Genomic DNA, 21579 nt, shown 5'->3' on the forward strand with positions numbered 1-21579 from the left:
GAGCTGCTGTGAAAATGGAGGCGCCATCTTGCAACCCACTCCTTCTGAGCGCTAGAAAATGGTGTTGGTTGCACCATGCTTTTGACATGAAAGTATCCATAGCCAGCTTCAACATCAACAGCAACAGAGAGGCACAATGCAGGTGCCAGGACTTCTTGGTCCTCCAGGATGGGAAGTATGCAGTATTCTTCCTGCAAGAAACCCACACCAGTCTGGAAGATGAAGCTACAGTGACAAAGTGGCCCTACTTGAACCACCCAGCACCTAATTCTGGCAGGATGACTATCCTGTTGGTACCGCATTTTCAGCCAGAGATCTTGGGGTGAAGGAGCCTTTGCCAGGCCAGTTGCTGCACTTGACGGTTTACAATGGGGGTGTTTCACCTTATGAAAGTCTACACTCCAACTGCTCGGCGACAGCAAACAACTTTCTATGAGAAAGTATCCACTCATCTTGGCACCAATGCGGGCGAGTGCATTGCCCATGGTTGAAGGGGGGTGGATTTCAACTTCACCCTCATAGCCCTTTGCACCAAATGGCAGTGATGGTGAAGTTGCAGGAGCTGGTCAAGTCCCTCGACTTGATTTACGTCAGGAAACATCGCCATCCTGGCTCCAGTGTCTTCACATGTACTGGAGCATCCAAACTTCACGACCTTTATATTCTAAGGGCATATGCATCTGGCATTCCATGAGCCTCTGTGCAGCAGGTGCCATGCTCGGACCACAATTGGTACTGGCAGATCTCATCAGGGTGGGGTCAGTGTACTGGCACTTTTAACAACCAGCTACTGGAGGACAGGCAGTTCCTGGATTCATTTTTGTCATTTCTGGGCCGGCTGGAGAAGGAAGCGGGGAGCCTTCCCCTCCATGAGGCTATCTGGGATGTGAACAAGACTCATACCCATCACCTTTTGTCAGGAATACACGAGGGGGTCGACAAAGAAGTAGAAATTCAGGATTGAGGAGGTGGTTTTCGACCTGGAGTTACATCTGAGCCCAACAAAGATCTGGCCGTACAGCTGGCATACAGTAAGAAGGGCACAGTGGGACTTGCAACTTGTCAGGTTCTGTGGCACGTACGTGAGGTTGCAGATCCAGATCTGTATGGACCTGGACCACAGCTTCCCTTCTATTCACTGGAAAAAAGACATGGGACACATCAGCACCTCCATAAGTTGCTGACCAGCAACACTTCTTGTCTCGGATCTGGAGAGCATCAAGGCTCTCACTTGCAATTATTACATTGCCCTTTTTTCTCCAGATCCATCCAGCAAGGATGCCGTAAAGTTTTGTGGACAGACTTGCCGCAGGTTGGTTTGGAGTTGCCAGTAGACTTGACGCTCCAATCAGCCTAGAGAAATTAGCCAGCATCCTCAACAACCTCTCTAGGGGAAGAGCCCCAGAGTTGGACGGGCTGACAATGAGGTCCTTCACGGAATTCTGGGAGATCCTAGGGAATAGTACTGCGATTGGGGAGGTTTTAGGATGCAGGATCACAATTGCCCTGCCGCCCAAGAAAGATATCCATCATCTCAAAAACTGGCACTCGGTCTCGACCTTCCATCTTCAGATTCTGCAGCGATACATCTACATTGAGCCCCGTCCTCGTTGCTGTGTCCTGATGACATATTTCTTCTGCTAGGTGCACAGCCTAAACTAATACGTGCAGCTCCTGTTCATAGACCAGAGGGGTGTTCAGAGTTGCAGGATCTCCTTAAAATTGCATTGTGCCGCAGATGTCCCCTGTGTGGAATGATCTGGGAGGTGAAGGACAGGGCTGGATGAAAGACGCAAGAGTAAGTGCATGCACTATCTGTAGCTGCGATGTCGTGTGCAATTCTGGTCTCCTTACGTTAATAGGAAGGATCTGATCACACCAGTGGGGGTAGAGGAAATTCACCAGGATGTTGCCTGGGATGGAGCATTTGAGCTATAAAAAGAGATGAAAACAGAGAAAGAACAAAGAAAAGTACAGCACAGGAACAGGCCCTTCGGACGTCCAAGCCTGTGCCGATCACAATGCCCTCACTAAAAAAAATACCTCTACCCTTACTCAAATCGTATCCCTCTATTCCCTCCCTATTCACATACTCATCCAGATGCCTCTTAAATGTTGCTAAAGTGCCTGCTTCCACCATCTCCTCTGGCAGCATGTTCCAGGCACCCACAACTCTCTGCATGAAAAAATTTCCCCCCATATCTCCCTTAAACTTTCCTCCTCTGACCTTGAATCTATGCCTCCTTGGAATATGCAGTAACACCCTGGGAAAACCTTTTGACTGTCCACCCTATGTCTCATAATTAGGTACAGTAAAAAGTCTGACAACACCAGGTTTTAGTCCAACCTATTTATTTGATAATATACTCGCAAGCTTTCGAGGGGTTACCCTCTTCGTCAGGTGAATGGAGAGTTCTGGCCTCAGACAGAGCATATAAAGCACAGACAGTTTAGAGATTACTGATTAAAATGCGAATCCTTACACCTAACCTGCTGTTCAAGACCTGAAGTGGCTGATAATGTGAGTGGTAGGAGCACTGATCACAGTTTAAAGAGATGTGTATTGTCTCCAGACAGTACAGTAAGTGAGGTTTTGCAAACCCAGGCAAGTCACGGGGGTTACAGATAGTGCGACATGAACCCAAGATCCCTGTTGAGACCGTCCTCATGTGTGCGGAACTTGGCTATCAGTCTCTGCTCAGCGACTCTGCGCTGTCGTGTGTTGTGAAGGCCGCCTTGGAGAATGCTTGCCCGAAGGTCAGAGGCTGAATGCCCGTGACCACTGAAGTGTTCGCCAACAGGAAGGGAACAGTCTTGCCTGGTGACTGTCGAGCGATGTTCATTCATCCGTTGTCGTAGCGTCTGCGACAACGGATGAATGAACATCGCTCGACAGTCACCAGGCAAGACTGTTCCCTTCCTGTTGGCGAACACTTCAGTGGTCACGGGCATTCAGCCTCTGACCTTCGGGTAAGCATTCTCCAAGGCGGCCTTCACAACACACGACAGCGCAGAGTCGCTGAGCAGAGACTGATAGCCAAGTTCCGCACACATGAGGACGGTCTCAACAGGGATCTTGGGTTCATGTCGCACTATCTGTAACCCCCGTGACTTGCCTGGGTTTGCAAAACCTCACTTACTGTACTGTCTGGAGACAATACACATCTCTTTAAACTGTGATCAGTGCTCCTACCACTCACATTATCAGCCACTTCAGGTCTTGAACAGCAGGTTAGGTGTAAGGATTCGCATTTTAATCAGTAATCTCTAAACTGTCTGTGCTTTATATGCTCTGTCTGAGGCCAGAACTCTCCATTCACCTGACGAAGAGGGTAACCCCTCGAAAGCTTGCGAGTATATTATCAAATAAATAGGTTGGACTAAAACCTGGTGTTGTCAGACTTTTTACTGTGTTTACGCCAGTCCAACGCCGGCATACCCACATCATAATTAGGTAGGCATGGATTATTTTCTTTAGATGTGGAGATGCTGGCGTTGGACTGGGGTAAACTTTGCAACAAGTCTCACAACTCCAGGTTAAAGTCCAACAGGTTTATTTGGTAGCAAATGCCACTATCTTTCAGGACTGTGCCCCTTTGTCAGGTGCATGGGCTTTTCTTTTCAGAGTGAGTGCTGTTTTCTTTAGAGCAGAGAAGGCTAAGTGGGGGACATGATCGAGGGCGTGTGAGATTATAAGGAGTATGGGCAGAGTGAGTGGGAAGCAGCTGTTCCCATAGAACACGACAGCACCGAAACAGGCGTTTTGGCCCTTCTTGGCTGTGCCAAACCATTTTTCTGCCTTGTCCCACTGACCTGCACCTGGACCATATCCCTCCACACCCCTCATCCATGTACCTGTCCAAGTTTTTCTTAAGTGTTAAAAGTGAGCCCGCATTTACCACTTCACCTGGCAGTTCATTCCACACAATGTGTTAAGAGCCCCCCCAATATTCCCTTTTAATTTTTCCTCCTTCATCCTTAACCATGTCCTCTAGTTTTTTTCTCCCCTAGCCTCAGTGGAAAAACCCTGCTTGCATTCACTCTATCTACATTCATCATAATTTTATACACCTCTATCAAATCTCCCCTCATTCTTTTACGCTCCAGGGAATAAAGTCCTAACCTATTCAGTCTTTCTCTGTAACTCAGTTTCTCAAGTCCTGGCAACATCATTGTAAACCTTCTCTGCACTCTTTCAACCTTATTAATATCCTTCCTGTAATTAGGTGACCAAGACTGCACACATACTCTAAATTCAGCCTCACCAACATCTTATACAGCCTTACCATAACATTCCAACTCTTATACTCAATGCTTTGATTTATAACGGTCAATGTTCCAAAAGCACTCTTTACAACCCTATCTACTGCGACACCACTTTTAGGGAATTATGTATCTGTACTCCCAGATCCCTCTGTTCTACTACACTCTTCAATGTCCTACCATTTACCATGTACGTTCTACCTTGGTTTGTCCTTCCAAAGTGCAATATTTGTCAGCACTTGTCAGCATTAAACTCCATCTGCCATTTTTCAGCCCATTTTTCTAGCTGGTCCAAATCCCTCTGCAAGCTTTGAAAACCTTCCACACTGTCCAGTACACCTCCAATCTTTATATCATCAGCAAATTTACCAATTTACCACATCATCATCCAGATCAGTGATATAGATGACAAACAACAATGGACCCAGCACTGATCCCTGTGGCACACCACTAGTCGTAGGCCTCCACTCAGTAAAGCAATCCTCCACTACCACTCGCTGGCTTCTTCCATTGAGCCAATGTCTAATCCAATTTACTACCTCTCCACATACAGCTAGCAACTGAGCCTTCCTAACTAACCTCCCTCGCAAGACCTTGTCAAAGGCCTTACTGAAGTCCATGTAGACAACATCCACTGCCTTCCCTTCATCCACTTTCCTGATGACCTGTTCCAAAAGCTCTAATAGATTGGTTAAACATGACCTACCACACACAAAGCCATGTTGACTCTCCCTAATAAGTCCCTGTCTATCCAAATATTTGTAGATCCTATCTCTTAGTACTTCTTCCAATAATTTACCTACCACTGACGTCAAGCTTACCAGCCTATAATTTCCTGGATTACTTTTTGAGCCTTTTTTAAACAATGCAACAATATGAGCTATCCTCCAATCATCTGGCACCTCACCCATGGATACAGACATTTTAAATATATCTGCCAGGGGCCCTACAATTTCAACACTAGTCTCCTTCAAGGTCCAAGGGAACATGCCCTGTCCAGTCCTGGGGATTTATCTACTCTGATTTGCCTCAAGACAGCTAATACCTCCTCCCCTTTGATCTGTATAGGTTCCATGACTTCCCTACTTGTTTGCCTTATTTCTGTAGACTCCATGCCAGTTTCCTTAGTAAATACAGATGCAAAAAACCCCCCTTGGCTGTGGGGGTCAATCATGAGGGAGCACAGTTTTAGGGTGAGGGACAGGAGATTCAGAGAGGTTTAAGAATTTTTTTTCCACTCAAGGCCAGAAACCTTACAATCTTTAAAAAATATTTGGATGAGCACTTGAAATACAATATTCAAGGATATGAAACAAGTGCAGGAAAATGAGATGAGCGCAGCTTTAGTGGTAGATATTATCGGTACAGACTTGATGGGCTAAAAGGCTTTTCATGCTTCTATTTTTCTGCACTATTTGACTCTATTATTAACAATTTCTGCTGAGCCTCAAATATAAACAAAGCGTCCATGAGTACAGTGTCTTTCAAAACCTCAAGATATCTGGAAGCAATTTATAGGGAATGAAATACTGTTGCTGCTGTCACGCAGGCAACATGGCACCAACTTACACACAGCAACCCATTAAGTGCAGCTTTCTTTTATTTGCTTACTCTTCCCTGCATTCTCATTGTGTTAAAACTAAGATTAATTGCATTGCTTTCCACTCCAACTCCTTCCTTGCTACAACTGCAAAACTGTAGGGCCCTTTTCACCTACAATTTACACACTTCTATAAATGGTCAACTTTATGCATCACAGAACCTCCACAATTTGCTTACCCACTATTCTCTTTTCACAATCTTGGTGATATCATGTACTCACCGCCTAGACCTTTCACCTAGATTTCTCAGTTAAAACAAAAGGCCTTTGAATCTTCTCTCTCAAATGGCATGAGCTTCAGAAATAATTCTGTACAAACACACAGATAAACATCACCTACCTTAAAATGCTGCCAGACAGGTCAAATAAGCAGATTAAGCTCCAAATGGGATTAAAATGGTGAACTCAATGTGCCATATTATTTCAAAGCAAGTGCATCAAACATACAATTGTGAAAGTATTGAAAATGCTAGATCTCTTACTGCAGAACCAATGCTAAATTCAACTGTTCTCCACAGAAGTACCTGTCAGACCTTACTCACACTACCATAAATAAACGAGCCCCTTCAACAATTATTACCACATTCTCTGTTGTGCTTACTACACTCTTGCATTTCTCCCAAATATAATGAAGCAATTTATATAATGATGTAAATTTATCTTCGTCTTGGCCTTTCGTCAATATTTCTCAATCCAACTGCACCAGAGGGAATTTACAAAAAAATGCATAGGATTCAAGTGCCAAACAATGTAGAACGGATGTTTTCCTTTGTTGGACATTCTAGATCAAGAGGCTGTAGTATTAGGCTAACGGGTGGCAAACTTAAAACAGAAATGAGGAGGAATTACTTCACTGTGGAATTCTCTACTCCAGAGTGCAGTGGATGTTGGAACACTAAACTAATTTGAGGAGATAGGCATGTTTTTAAGTAGTAGTGGGATGAAGGGTTATGGGGACCAGACAGGAAAGTGAGCATGAGATCAACCATAATTGTTTTGAATGGCAGAGCAGGCTCCAGAGACTGAGTTGCCTACTCCCACTCCTAATTCTTATGTTCTTTAAATAAATAAGAAAGCAAATATAAAACTCAAGTATGAAGAAAGTATACATGATGCATAAGAGTAGAATGCTAAAGTAACTTTTACATTGATTATTTACTAATGCTGTAAGCAGAACAATACAGAGATGCAAATATGTCCAATCAGTTTCAAACACAGGGCAGGTTTCTCATGTTTGCCAAGTTCCCTTAACCAGGGAGCGTGAAATATTATTACATAAAAGGTACCAGCCTCCAAATATTAGCAGATCCCAGGTCTGCTATCAGCACAATTCATGCAAAGTAGTATTAGATAGACTCAAGAATGACAACAAGAAATAGATGATAAAGACAGGACAGAAAGCACTGTAAAACCACTGAGACAGAAAACAAAAATAATGAGACAAGAAAGGAATGACAGGTGCAAGTGGGATGGAAACAAATTGGGTTTTGCTTTATCTTCCTGCTCAATCAATATGAATAGGAGATGAACTGGAATTGTTTCTGTATAATGCAAACTTCCAAGTGTTCACACTCAGAACAAATCCTGACCAGCCAGTCTGCAACAGTAACAAACTACACCATTCTCAAAAGCAATGTCACGGGGATTAAATAGCACCACCATACCAAATTCTTGCTTCTAAAACCTTCAAGTATTCAAAAGCAGAACTAGTCAGAGAAAGGGTAACTAGAATATAATGTATAAAAATGGACGATATAACACTCAAATCAACATAGAACTTGGGGTCTCAACGATTAACGCAAGATTCTACATTAAATTAATCTCATGTTCCTACTTATCCTCTGCCATAAACTTTAAGTTTATTTATTAGTGTCACAAGTAGGCTTACATTATCACTGCAATGAAGTTACTGTGAAAATCTTCCAGTCGCCATACACCGTCGCCTGTTCGGGTACACTGAGGGAGAATTTAGCATGGCCAATGTACCTGACCAGCATGTCTTTGGACTGTGGGAAGAAACCCACACAAACACGGGAAGAACATGCAAACTCCACACAGACAGTAACCCAAGCCAGGAACCAAACCCGGGTCCCTGGCGCTGGGAGGCAGCAGTGCTAACCCATGTGCCACCATGCCATGATGTTCCAATGAAAACAATAATCCCGGATCAAACTGGATTCATCTATGTAATGAAAGCAAACATATGTTTGCTCAACTGCATTGAACCAGTGATTCTCCATAGCAGAACACAGTAAACTTTAACCTTTTCTTTAAAAGTTTTTTTCAGTCACAAGTAAACGCTTGTGTTTACAAGTTAACACTGCAATGAAGTTACTGCAAAATTCCCTAGTCGCCACAGCCCAGCACCTGTTCGGGTCAAAGCACCTAATCAGCATCTTTCAAAATGTGGGAGGAAACCCACGCAGACACATGCAAACTCCACAGAGTGACCCAAGCTGGGAACCAAGTCCCTGGCTTTGTGAAGCAGCACTGCTAACCACTGTGCTCACAGTAAAAAGTCTGACAACACCAGGTTTAAGTCCAACCGATTTATTTAGCACCAGGTGCTACCATGCCACCTGTAATATTCAATAAGCATCTTACAAATTTCCCCCAAATCAACACAAGCAAAAAAAAAACAATTACAGCTCAGAAACAGGCCTTTTTGTCCTTGTCTGTGCCAAATATGACTAATTTACAAAGAGAAAGCTGGAAGTCTTGAGACGTATAAGATGATGAATGGGATGGATAGGATAGAGGTGGAGAGACTCTTCCCGCTCAAAAAAGACAGTAGGACTAGGGGGCACAGCCTCAAGATAAAGGGGAGGCGGTTTAGAACGGAGTTGAGGAGGAACTTCTTCACTCAAAGGGTGGTGAATCTCTGGAATTCTCTGCCCGTTGAAGTGGTGGAGGCTGCCTCGCTAAATATTTTTAAGAAGCGGGTTGATGGGTTCTTGATAAGAGAGGGGATTAAGGGTTATGGGGAGAGGGCGGGAAAGTGGAACTGAGCCACAACAGATCAGCCATGATCTTATTGAATGGCGGGGCAGGCTCGAAGGGCTAGATGGCCTACTCCTGCTCCTATTTCTTATGTTCTTATGTTCTTAAAACAACATTTAAGATTCAATCATTCTTCTCTTCCCCCAAAAGTGCAGCACACACACCCCCCACCCAGGACACTGAACTATCTGGCCCACGGTCCTCCCAGCAAGTTCCATGATAACCCAGAAAAATTACAGCCCAGTTGCGGTGAATTATTAACAACTGTTAGAGGTCAAAGTCCTGATCCGAGCCAGGACTCTGTCCCCTGTCTTTATCACAACACAGTTAAGGTGCAGTCAAGAGCATCAGCAATCCCCATCATAGCACTATAACGACCCTTCAAGATGGGATTGCTTCTGCCAATCAGCCTCCCACTGCGTAACTGCTGCTTCTCCAACCCTTTGGCCTCAGAATATGCCCACCTGATCACTGGTGACATACACATGAACATGTCCTGTACCACCTTCATGAGTAATCTCAGGCCCCACCTTCTTAACATTGCCCCTCAGGTTAAATCACCTCCAGTCAGCTCTCCCCCTCAAAAGAGGAGAGCAGCCTATGGTCATCTGGGAATGTGGTAGTTTTACCTTTACATAGAAACAGAGGCCTACGGAACAAGGGTAGACCATTCTGTCCTTTGAGCCTCTTCCGCCATTCAATAAGATCATGGCACATTAGTTATGGTGTCAACTCCAATTTCTTGTCCACCTCCACCATAACATTTCCACACATCTCTCTGTCCAGCTACAGTCTCACTTCATATCCTTCCAGTCCCTGTGCCTCATGGTGGCACAGTGGTCAGCACTGCTGCCTCACAGCTCCAGGGACATGGGTTCATTTCCTGGCCTGGGTGACTGTCTGTTGAATTTGCACTTTCTCCACGTCTGTGAGGATTTCTTCCCAGTCTGAAAGTGCAGGTTAGATGGATTGGCCACGCTAAATTAGTCCCCAGGCAGGCATCGGAGTGTGGCGACTAGGAGATTTTCATAGTAACTTCATTGCAATGCTAATGTAAGCCTACTTGTGACTAATAAAGTTTTTTATCGTACTGATCATCATCCTGAGTCACCTCAGATCCAAAAGTCTGAGGTCATATACCAACCGACTCAAGAACAGCTTCTTCTCTGCTGCCAGACTTCTGAATGGACCAAGTTAATCTTTCTACACCCTAGAATGTAATAACACTACATTCTGCACTCTCTCCTTTGCTTCACTCTTATGTACTCCATGAACGATACGTTTTATCTGTATAGTGCACAAGAAACAATACTTTTCACTATCTACTAATAATAGTAGACAATAATGAATCAAAATCACATCACCTCACTCAGTATCCTCTTCAATCCCAGTTACAGGCCCCACATCAGGCTCAAACCTGGGTTATCTACTCATTAACCCGCTCCCGCCCCCACAACCCTTCATCCTCTCCCTCCTCACAATCTCCCCTCCTCCTCCTCCTCACCCCCACAATCTTAGCCTCTCTCCTCCCGAGGGCGCCAGACTCTTCTCTGCCCACTTCATGCCCTCCGGTTACCTCAGACATGGATCGAGGCCCCCGCCGCCTCTGCCTCGGCGGCTAACTGAGTCCCTACTCACTCTTCCCCCCGCCACCCCCATTGCCCCGGTTACCGCGGGTGCTGGCTCCCTCAGCCTCTATCTCGCCCCTCTCCGCTCGTTGCCCCGGTTACCGGCTCCCCCTCACCGTTGCCTCGGATACCGCGGGTGCCGGCTCCCCATCACCGTTGCCCCGGTTACCGCGAATGCCGGCTCCCCCCTCCTCCGTTGCCCCGGATACCACGGGTGCCGGCTCCCCACCACCGTTACCCCGGTTACCGCGAGTGCTGGCTCCCCACCGCCATTGCCCCGGTTACTGCGAATGCCGGCCCCGCGCACCCCCCCGCCCTCACCGTTACCCCGGTTACCGCGGGTGCCGGCTCCTGTCGCGCGCTCTTGCCGTTGATCTGGAGCCGCACAGGAAGTAGACGTGTTTCTATTAGCTGCGACCGGAAGTCCCTGACGTAGCTGAGGCGCCTCCTCGTTCGGTGCGTGCGCGCTTCTTTCTCTTTAAACTTTCCCATTCCCGGAAGCGCTTTGTGGTCTCCTTATTGTTTTTTTAAATTTTTAATGTTTTTTTGCTAGATTTTTAAATATCTATAAAAAAACTAACGCGTGAATTATGAGAACGGGCTCGGTGACGTCATAACCATGCGCCGCGGTGGCCTGGGTTTGGAGCCTCGGGAAGTGGCGGCTCAGCAGCTGGAGACCTGTGAGCGGCAGCTAAAGGTAGAGCGAGAAAGAGAGAGGTGGGGGTAGGGGATATCTGTGCTTCAAGACTCCATCCAGCCACACATAAAGCTTATCTTCAGCCCAAATCTGGTTACGATCACGGGCTAGCTCCAGGCTAATCCTGACTAGGCCCCAGGGTTGCCAACTCTCCCGGATTGATCTGGCGCTGTCCAGGCATTAAAGAATTAAAATTCCAGGATACTGCTGCAAGGACACACGGAGAATACTGATAGGGTTTTCTTTTAAAAGTCGCATGTTTTCACTTTCTAGCTTAAATAAGATATTGGAGTTGAAAAGTTACTATGTAGTACAGAATGTTGTGGTTTTTCAGTGCAGAAAGAAGCCATTCGGCCCATCGAGCCTACACTGACAATCCCACTCAGACCCTATCCCCGTAACCCCATGTATTCACCCCACTAACCCCGCCCCCTGACACTAAGGGGCAATTTAGCATGGTTAATCAACCTAATCCACACATCTTTGGACTATGGGAGGAAACCGGAGCATCTGGAGAAAACCCATGCAGACACAAGGAGAATGTGCAAACCCCACACAGTCACCTGAGGCCTGAATTGAACCCAAGTCCCTGGTGCTATGAGGCAGCAATGCTAACCCACTGTGCCACCATGCTGCCCCACGATTCACAATTCAATCATGTAAAAGTTCACTTGACACTGGAAGGTATCCATTGTAAAGGATGTTGGGTGACCATTGGGCATGCTGATGGAGGCAAGTAACCTTGTGATGGATGGCTTGGTGGCACAGTGGTTAGCACTGCTACCTCACATCGCCAGAGATTTGGGTTCAATTCTGGCCTCAGGTTACTGTGTGGAGATGCCGGCGTTGGACTGGGGCAAACACAGTAAGAAGCATCACAACACCAGGTTAAAATCCAACTGGTTTATTTGGTAGTAAAAGCCACTAGCTTTCGGAGTGCTGCTCCTTCATCAGGTGCGTGGGAGTTCTGTTCACAAACAGGGTATATAAAGACAAACTCAATTTACAGAATAATGATTGGAACAGCTAATCAAGTCTTAAACGTACAGACACTGAGTGGAGAGAGGATTAAGCACAGGTTAAAGAGATGTGTATTGTCTCCAGATAGTTAGTGACATTTTGCAAGTGCAGGCAAGTCATGGGGGTTACAGATGGTGTGACATGAACCCAAGGACCCAAGTATCAGAACTGTCGAACGATGAGTCGAGCGCCATATCCTGTTTTTATGAGGGTATTTTTTAGCATCTGGAGGTGTCTGTTGCAATCCTCCTCATCTGAGCAGACCCTGTGTATACGGAGAACTTGTCCGTAGGGGATGGCTTCTTTAACGTGTTTAGGCTAGAAGCTGGAGAAGTGGAGCATCTTTAAGTTATCTGTGGGCTTGCGGTACAGTGAAGTGCTGAGGTGACTGTCCTTAATGGAGATACGTGTGTCCAAGAATGCAACCATTTCTGGAGAGTAGTCCATGGTGATTCTGATGGTGGGAAGGAACTGGTTGATGTCATCATATAGTTGTTTCAGTAATTATTCATCATGAGTCCAATGGAAGACAATGTCATCAATGTATCTAGTGTATAGCATCGTTTGAAGGTCCTGTGTAGTGAAGAAGTCTTGTTCGAACCTGTGTGTGATGTTGGCATATTGAGGTGCGAATTTTGTCCCCATGGCTGTTCCATGTGTCTGGATGAAGAACTGGTTGTTGGTCCACGATGAAGTGGGTGAGTTGTAAAATTGCATCTGGAAACTGGCAGTTATCGGCGTTGAGTGCTGAGGCAGTTGCAGCAATGCCATCATTGTGGGGGATGCTGGTATAGAGTGCCGAGACATTCATTGTGACGAGGAGTGCTGAGGAATTCAGCTTGCGATGAGGAGTTCAGCAGTCACGGGCATTCAGCCTCTGATCTTCGGGTAAGCATTCTCCAAGGCGGCCTTTATGACACACAACAGCGCAAGATTCGCTGAGCAGAGACTGATAGCCAAATTCTACGCACATGAGGACGGCCTCAATCAGCATCTTGGGTTCATGTCACACTATCTGTAACCCCCATGATTTGCCTGGGCTTACAAAATCTCACCACATGTCCCGGCTGGAGACAATACACATCTCTTTAACCTGTACTTAATTCTCTCTCCACTCACACTGTCTGTACCTTTAAGACTTGATTAGCTGTAAAGACTCGCATTCCAATCATTATTCTGTAAATTGAGTTTGCGTCTTTATATGCCCTGTTTGTGAACAGAACTCCCACTCACCTGACGAAGGAGCAGCGCTCTGAATCTAGTGGCTTTTGCAATCAAATAAACCTGTTGGACTTTGACAGTAACCTGTAAGAAGTCACGACATGGCAGGTTAGTGAGGAGTTTGCATGTTCTCCCTGTGTCTGTGTGGGTTTCCTCTGGGTGCTCTGGTTTCCTCCCACAATCTAAAGATGTGCAGGTTAGGTTAATTGGCCATGCTAAATTGACCCTAGTGTCAGGAGGATTATTAGCAGGGTAAATAAATGGGTTGCAGGAATAGGGCCTGGGTGGGATTATGGGTGGTACAGACTTGATGGGCCAAATGGCCTCCTTCTGTGCTGTAGGATTCTATGATTCTCAGGCCAGAGCCATTGAGGAGGCAGTCCTACTGGACCACCCTCCCACACACACACATACACACACCTGTAAAGACCAAGCAAATGTACAACTTTGCAGGTCTAGTATTGTGTCCGAGAATGCCATTTAACCACTGAACCAATCTCCTTTGTTGAAGGTGGTGATGTTTTCAGACTTTTGGAGGCATTGGTGGCGTTTCAGACAGTAGAATGTTCTGGTTTTTCTCTGTTTCTCTGGCCATAGGTTTTAAACTTATTGTGTCACAAGTAGGCTCACATTAACACCGCAATGAAGTTACTGTGAAAATCGCCTTGTCGCCGCACTCTGGCACCTGTTCGGATACGCTGAGAGAGAATTTAGCATGGCCAGTGCACCTAACCAGCACGTCTTTCAGACTGTGGGAGGAAAACGGAGCACCTGGAGGAAACCCACACAGACACAGGGGATATGTACAGACTCTGCACAGACAGTGACCCAAGTCCCTGGCACTCTGAATTAGCAATGCTAACCACAGTGCCACCATGTCACCCTGATTCTGATCTCTCTTTTGTGTTAATGGTTAGTGGTGATGGGGGGGTGGTTTAGGGTTAGGATCCAGGATGCAGAAAGCATAGTGGATTGTGTCCCTGTGATAGTAATTGACAGATGGTTTGATTCATGCCAGGTAGTGTAGATAATCTAGAAAAAGCAACAGTGTACTTCCCGATTGGCTGCTGCAAATGGTAACATTATCACACTGATGCATTTTACATAACATAGATTTTATGCCGCTGGAGATATCAGAATGGCTAATTTTTTGGTTTGACCAAGATAGTCATTCCTTTCAGAGACAAGGTGACTTTGTTGCAGAATTAAGGAATCACATGGAAAGTTTAGGGCTTTTGCTGCATAAAAGCCCAATTTCTTGTATTACAGATTAGGTAAAATGCTGCCAGCAATTTGTGCCAGGAGTCATGGTTACAGTAAAGGCCAGACAGGATAATCATTCTTTGTTTTCACACTCATAGGTATTTGCAGAGAAGCACAGGATGGAGTTCCTGACCACCCCATTGACTTTAGGGATTTTGACTGGACTTGGATGTGGGTTGTGCCTGGGTTGGATGGCACGAGGACGATTTGTTGGATCCTTAAAAGCCCTGCCCTCTGTGCGGAACGCAGGGATGGAGACCAGCACCATGGGGGAAAGCGGGGAATACAAGATGGTTTTGGTAGTCCGAAATGACCTGAAGATGGGGAAAGGTAAAGTAGCGGCTCAGTGCTCGCACGCTGCTGTCTCTGCTTACAGGCAGGTGCAGAAATGGAATCCAGATCTGCTCAGGCAGTGGGAGTACTGTGGGCAGCCCAAAGTGGTCGTCAAGGCACCAGATGAGGACTGCTTCGTTGACCTGCTGACAAATGCCAAGGATCTGGGACTGACCGTGAGTTTGATCCAGGATGCTGGCCGCACTCAGATAGCACCTGGATCACGTACTGTCCTGGGCATTGGACCAGGCTTATCTGAGGTAGTGGACAAAGTTACAGGGCACCTGAAACTTTATTGAAATGTATCTGTGCTGAGGTTGAGTGGGCGGTTACAGGAACTCATGGGTCTCAAACCTACAGCAGGAGTGTTATTGACAATCAATGCATCCCTGCCAATGAACTCCAAGATCTTGTGTTTTGAGTCAATTTATATTGATAGGATATTGTGTGGTGCTCTGTTTTAATTCCTCTCAGGCTGACAAGACTAAAGTGAATGGATGCAGTAGAAGACGCTGGTACCTGTTTTGTGTAGATGAAAATGTAACACATGAAGAGTGCTGCTGATCTGCCCACTCTGTCATCAGATGGCAATGGCCCAGCTGGTACTGCTGTGCCTCAGGATGTAACATTGTTCAGAGAGGCAGTGTTGGCACTGGTTTAAAAACCCCACATAACGAGGGCAACTCCGTGTTTGCTGAGGCACAGAGGAAATGGAGGCACTCCCACCAACAGAGCTCTGAGTCCAGGGCAGCTTGCTAAGGAATGTTAGTAACACACTGGCACCATTAAATATCCGATATCGAGGGCTCTTTCTAGCACGCCTCTTTTGCTTCCATCTGTTTGCCGTGGGGAAAAGTCAATGCTCTATATAATATCCCTAGAACTATGGAAATCCCAAAACAAATTATAACCAGCCTTTTTGGGCTGATCTGTGGGATGTGCTAAATATCAATGACTTTCTGTAGAGGTTACCAATCCTTTCAACTGAAGAAAAATCTGCACAGCCTTCCTAATCCAAACCCATCTTTACCAAACAATATGGATTCTGAGACAGAACAGTATTTATCAGGTGCATGAGAGACCAATACATTTAATTAATGCAAATTGTTACTTGGTGGCTCTGAAAAAGTCATTTTGCCTTTTTGTTTGTAAAAATATCCACTCCAAATGACTGTCTTCATTGTTCCATATTAAAGAATCACATACTTGATGAATTAATCTATTAATGTGTTGGTATTCCATGTTAAAGAATCACCTACGTGATGAATTGTGTTGGTATAGTTTCCTAATGAATTTGCACTTAAACATAATGGCTGATTTGCAGAGTAACTTTTTAACTTTCTGTGATGGAGTGGTTTTGCTCTCATCGTGCTTCCTGCAGCACTTAGTAGGTTAGTCCTCTCGGCCTTTCGATTTTCCATCGTCAAGTATCAGTGCCCCTCCTCACTCACTTGCACAGACATAAAGTTAATCGGTGCACGCCAGGTTTAACTGTCCATTGTCAGATCTGGCTGGACCACATCAGGTAGTAGCAGGCCCACAAATCTGCAAAACAATACAACAATTTGTTGTTCCAGCATCACTGGAAAAAATAACCTTTGGCAGCTTCCTCTCTTTATCAACTGATTCCTTAAACCCTTTATCCTTTCCTTCCAGTTCCCACAAGTATTAGAAAATCATGGATATTTGTGTCACTGAAACTGAGACCAATGTTACAACCGTCACTGATGTCTCCATTTCAAGCCAAAGTGTTCCCAAGGTATCACCCCCCGCAACTCCCTACCCTGAACCTGCATCTTTGTCTAGTTTTTCTCTCAACTCCCCTCATTACTGACCACCCAAATTTTTTTGGCACTTGCCAACACTAAAAGGTTCCCTCATCTCAGGTGATGTCTTTTTCTATTTTAAAACTGCTGTCATTACTCACTACTCAAGTAGCCACCCCCCGATCCCTTATTCCATGAAAATTACTGCCCCATTTCCAGCATTCCCATTGCAAAGTTCCTACCTGCCTTTCCTGCAAATGTGGCAATCGGGCTTCTGTTCCTGAAATAACCCTGATCATAGTCACAAATATCCTGTGCAGTTGCAGCCTTCCGTTGTTCACCATCCTGATCATCCACCAGAATTTTCATGGGATGCCATGAATTGTCTGCTTTGTTCTCTGGGTATGGCTATCATTGGCAAGACAGTAGATATGGCCGATTGCAGGTAGCGATATAGTACTGGTGAGCCTTCTGCTGGATTGTTGATGTCCGTGTGTTGATGATGCTCCAGCAATGCTGTCACAGCTCCCACAGGTCAAGTGACCTGTTTATCTCGGGCAGAAATGATTCCAGACTCAGGCTGGCTGAACATGCAGTGATTAAAAAAGCCTTATTGAGGCAGAGGATGTACAGGTCCATCATTTTGCTGTGTGTCTATTTTTATACCCAAAAACAGCAGATGTGCGACATTGGATTAGATGTTACAGTTTCTCTCTGCATGAAGCGTTTTGACTCGCAGCCTTTGCTGTTGTGAAAGTTGGTTTCCAGACTTTTCCTCATTAATGACTTTTATTTCAGTTTCTTCTGAAAGGAGATTATTTCATTTCTCCCTCACAAATTATCATAGAGATGGCAGCATAGTGGTAAAGTTGCTGGACCAGTAGTCTAGTGGCACAGTGGTTAGCACTACTGCCTCGCAGCGCCAGGGACCCGGTTTTGATTCCAGCCTGGGTCACTTTGTGTGCAGAGTCTGCATATTATCCCTGTGTCTGTGTGGGTTTCCTCCGGGTGCTCCAGTTTCAAAGAACAAAGAAAATTACGGCACAGGAACAAGCCCTTCGGCCCTCCAAGTCTGCACTGACCATGCTGCCTGGTTTCCTCCCACAGTCTGAGAGACGTGCTGGTTAGGTAAATTTGCCATGCTAAATTCTCCCTTCATGTACGCAAACAGGCACTGGAGTGTGGCAACTAGGGAATTTTTACAATAACTTTGCAGTATTAATGTAAGCCAACTTGTGACTCTAATAAAACTAAACTAAACAAGATAAGACTGTGGGGACCTGGGTTCAAATCCCATCACAGCAGCTGATGGAATTTAAATTCAATTAATAAATCTGGAATTATAAAGCTAGTTTCAGTAATGATAACCGTTAAATTATCATTGATTGTAAAAACCCATTCGGTTCACTAATACCCTTTGGGGAAGGATATTTGCCAACCTTATCTGGTCCAGCCTATATGTAACTTCAGACCCACAACAATGTGGTTGACTCTTAACTGCCCTCTGAAATATTCTAGCAAGCTACTCAGTTCAAGAATGTTTCGAGATGGGTGACAAGTAATGACCTTGCCAGTGACACCCACATCTCAAGAAAGAGTGGGGGGAAATATTCAAAGAGAATGTACAAGGAAAGTGATTTCTAATATCGTTAACGCTGGTACCAGCCATGCATATAGTGGACAAATTGTACAAAAGAACTCTCCTGTTGTAAGTGGCAGAATCTGTAGGTGGAGAATTCCAAGAAAGTGACTCAACAATTGATAAAGGTCCATGTGAGGAGAATTTGGAAAAATGTGATTGTTGGCTTTTTTCTTCTGTTGGAGATCACAGGGGTGAGGGATGTTGTCGTGTATCCTGCATACGATCCTGCAACAGTGTGCCAGTGATGGAGGGAAAGAACACTGCCTCCAGGAAAACAGGCATTCATCAAAAGGCTGTGCCCTGGCTGGTGTCGAACAAACGGCATTTCAGCTAATACTTGATGTGCAGTTTTTATTTCTATATGACAATTGTGAAATGAATGCAATCTGATTTTAAAATTGGGATGGTACAGTGGTTAGCACTGCTGCCTGTCAGTGCCAGGGACCCGGGTTCGATTCCCAGCTTGGGTCACTATCTGTGAGGAGTCTGCACGTTGTCGGCGAGGATTCCTCCCGCTGCTCCAGTTTCCTCCCACAGTCCACGGGTTAGGTGGATTGGCCAAGATAATTCACCCTTTAGTGTCGGGGGGATTAGTTAGGGTAAATGCATGAGATTATGGGGATAGGGCTTGGGTGAGATTGTGGTCGGTGCAGGCTCGATGGGCTGAATCGCCTCCTTCTGCAATGTAGGATTCTATGATTCTATGAAAAGATTGTGAATGTATCACTCATGCTGTACTGAGTTGGTGCTGCACTGTCACAGGTACTAACTTTTGTATGAGATGTTAAACCTACATTCCTTCGCAAGTGGTCCTAAAAAATTAAATGGCATTATTTCAAAATTCCCCCTGCCAGGTACCCAAGCCAATGCTTAGCTGTCAACCGCATTAAAAACAGATGCGTTGATATGTGTCTCAATGTAGGAGCTTGCAGCAAGCAAGTTGCATTACAACAGTTACTTTAACAACTTTCTTTAAAAAGCTCTGAAGATTTAAAACAAAAAGGGTGCCAACCCCTTGTCCATAATCAAGTAAGATTCCAGGAGATGGCTAAAAGCGTGACTAAACCTCAACTGACGAGCTGCTTATCCCCATAACTGAACTGTCTTCACTCAGCAATATGTCAAATTCATTTCAAATAACTGTTGTCACCCTGACTCAGCTGTTCGCTCCTAAGGATAGTAATTCAGGATTGAAAGAAATATACCCTGGTCGCAAATCAAACTCTTTGTAAATATAATTTATCTGCATGCTTCTTAGTCCAAGCATTCCCTATTCATCTCAAGTAACCCATATCACTGCACCTATTCAAATCCTCTCACTGATCATTTTGCAAACATTAATCATATTCCCTCTCAGCCCATCTTGTCCCCAAAGTAAATCATTCCAAACTCTTGGAGTTCATCTTCATTGGCATCTTCCTCTTGCTTACCCTTTCTGGGATGCAGCTGTGGTTCAATTGGTAGCACTTTTGAGTCACAAGATCGTGTGTTCAAGCCCCACTCCTGAGACTTGAGAACAAGAAAATTAGACCGACACTCCAGTCAGCATCACAGAATTGTTACATGGTTGAAGGAGGCCACGGTGGCACAGTGGTTAGTACTGCTGCTTCACAGCGCCAGAGACCCAGGTTCGATTCCTGGCTTGGGTCACTGTGTGGAGTTTGCACATTCTGCCCATGTCTGTGTGGGTTTCCTCTGGGTGTTCCAGTTTCCTCCCACATTCTGAAAGATGTGCTGGTTTGGGCATTGACTTGAACGGGTGCCAGACTGGTGACTAGGGGAATTTCACAGTAACTTCATTGCAGTGTTAATGTAAGCCTGACTTGTGACTAATAAATAAACTTTATTTTACATTACATTCGGCCCATCATTCTTCACCATCTCTCTGAATAAGCATCATGACTTGCTGCCTTTTCCCCGTACCCTTACATATTATTTCTATTCAAATAATCACCTAATGCCGTCTTGAATGCCTCAGTTGAACCTGCCTCCACCAAACCTCAGGCACAGCATTCCTGACCTGGACCACTCATTGTGAGGAAAGGTTTTTCTCCTATCACTTTTGCTGCTTTTGCAATTCACTTTCAATCTGTGCCCTTTCATTCTGGATACCCTTACATATGGGATCAGTTTTTCCCTCTCTACCAACTTTGATTTTGAACACCTCCATCAAATCTCCTCTCAACCTTCTCTCCAAGGAGAACTGTCCCAATCTGTCCTCAGTGCTGAAGTTTCCCATCCCTAGGACTATTTCAATAAACCTCCTCTGCACTCTCTCCAATGCCTTCACATCCTTCCTAAAGTGTGGTGCCTAGAACTGTGCATAATACTCCAGCTAAGGTCTAACCTATACAAGTTCAGCAAAACCTCCTTGTACTCCGTGTATATATTAATAAAGCCCAGGATAATTATACTTTATTAACTACTCTCTCCAACAGTATTTCCACCTTTAATAATCTATGCATGTATACACACAGCTCCCTCTGCTTCTGAACACCTTTAGAGTTGTACTCCTTACACTGTCCTCAAAGTTTACAATGCTTCCAAGCTTTGTATCTTTTTATTCATTCGCGGGACATGGGCCAGCATTTATTGTCCATCCCTAGTTGCTCTTGGAGGGCAGTTGAGAGTCAACCACATTGTTGTGGCCATAGGGTCACATGTAGGCCAGACCAGGTAAGGATGGCAGATTTCCTTCCCTAAAGGACATTAGTGAACCAGATGGGTTTTTCCAACAAAGAACAGGAACAGGCCCTTCAGCCCTCCAAGCCTGCGCCGATCATGATGCCTGCCTAAACTAAATCCGTAGGCACTTATGGAGACAAGAAAGAATGGTTTCACAGTCACCAGTAGATTTCACCAACTGCCATGGCAAGATTTGAACCTGGGTCCCCCGAACATGAGCTAAGTTTCTGAATTAACAGTTTAGCAAAAATACCACGAGACCATCACCTCCCCTGCAAACTTTGAAATTGGCCATAAGAACATCAGAACATAAGAAATAGGAGCAGGAGTAGGCCATCTAGCCCTTCGAGCCTGCCCCGCCATTCAATAAGATCATGGCTGATCTGTTGTGGCTCAGTTCCACTTTCCCGCCCTCTCCCCATAACCCTTAATCCCCTCTCTTATCAAGAACCCATCAACCC

The 21579-nt window shown here is 45.3% G+C and overlaps 2 protein-coding genes across 10 annotated transcripts in view; one reads left to right on the forward strand and one right to left on the reverse strand.

The window, feature by feature from the left end:
* Window positions 1-10896, reverse strand: part of vmp1 (vacuole membrane protein 1) — a 172862-nt gene extending 161966 nt beyond the window's left edge. The window contains exon 1 of one of the 6 annotated variants that reach the window (XM_080210327.1): window positions 10828-10896. The gene's annotated coding sequence lies outside the window, so the exon portion shown is untranslated. The other 5 variants (XM_080210325.1, XM_080210331.1, XM_080210328.1 and 2 more) reach the window with 5 other exon arrangements.
* A 51-nt stretch (window positions 10897-10947) lies between these two features.
* ptrh2 (peptidyl-tRNA hydrolase 2) lies at window positions 10948-16243 on the forward strand. 4 transcript variants are annotated; one of them, XM_080210822.1, is made up of 2 exons: window positions 10948-11188; window positions 14791-16243. In XM_080210822.1, the coding sequence occupies exons 1-2, from the start codon at window positions 11111-11113 to the stop codon at window positions 15322-15324; spliced, it is 612 nt and encodes a 203-aa protein (XP_080066948.1). In that variant the 5' UTR covers window positions 10948-11110; the 3' UTR covers window positions 15325-16243. The 4 variants fall into 4 exon arrangements, with proteins under 4 accessions (XP_080066948.1, XP_080066951.1, XP_080066949.1 ...); XM_080210825.1 differs by having other exon boundaries at window positions 10950-11171; XM_080210823.1 differs by having other exon boundaries at window positions 11122-11208.
* The last annotated feature ends 5336 nt before the right edge of the window (window positions 16244-21579 follow it).

Source organism: Carcharhinus amblyrhynchos, chromosome 23 (assembly GCF_965287045.1).
Source record: "Carcharhinus amblyrhynchos chromosome 23, sCarAmb.v2.hapA, whole genome shotgun sequence".
Classification (NCBI taxonomy): domain Eukaryota; kingdom Metazoa; phylum Chordata; class Chondrichthyes; order Carcharhiniformes; family Carcharhinidae; genus Carcharhinus; species Carcharhinus amblyrhynchos.

Coding starts and splice junctions, on each gene's coding strand:
- ptrh2 (XM_080210822.1), top strand. CDS start 11,111: ATGCGCCGCGGTGGCCTGGGTTTGGAGCCTCGGGAAGTGGCGGCTCAG. Junction 11,189..14,790: donor CCTGTGAGCGGCAGCTAAAG/GTAGAGCGAGAA, acceptor TCACACTCATAG/GTATTTGCAGAGAAGCACAG.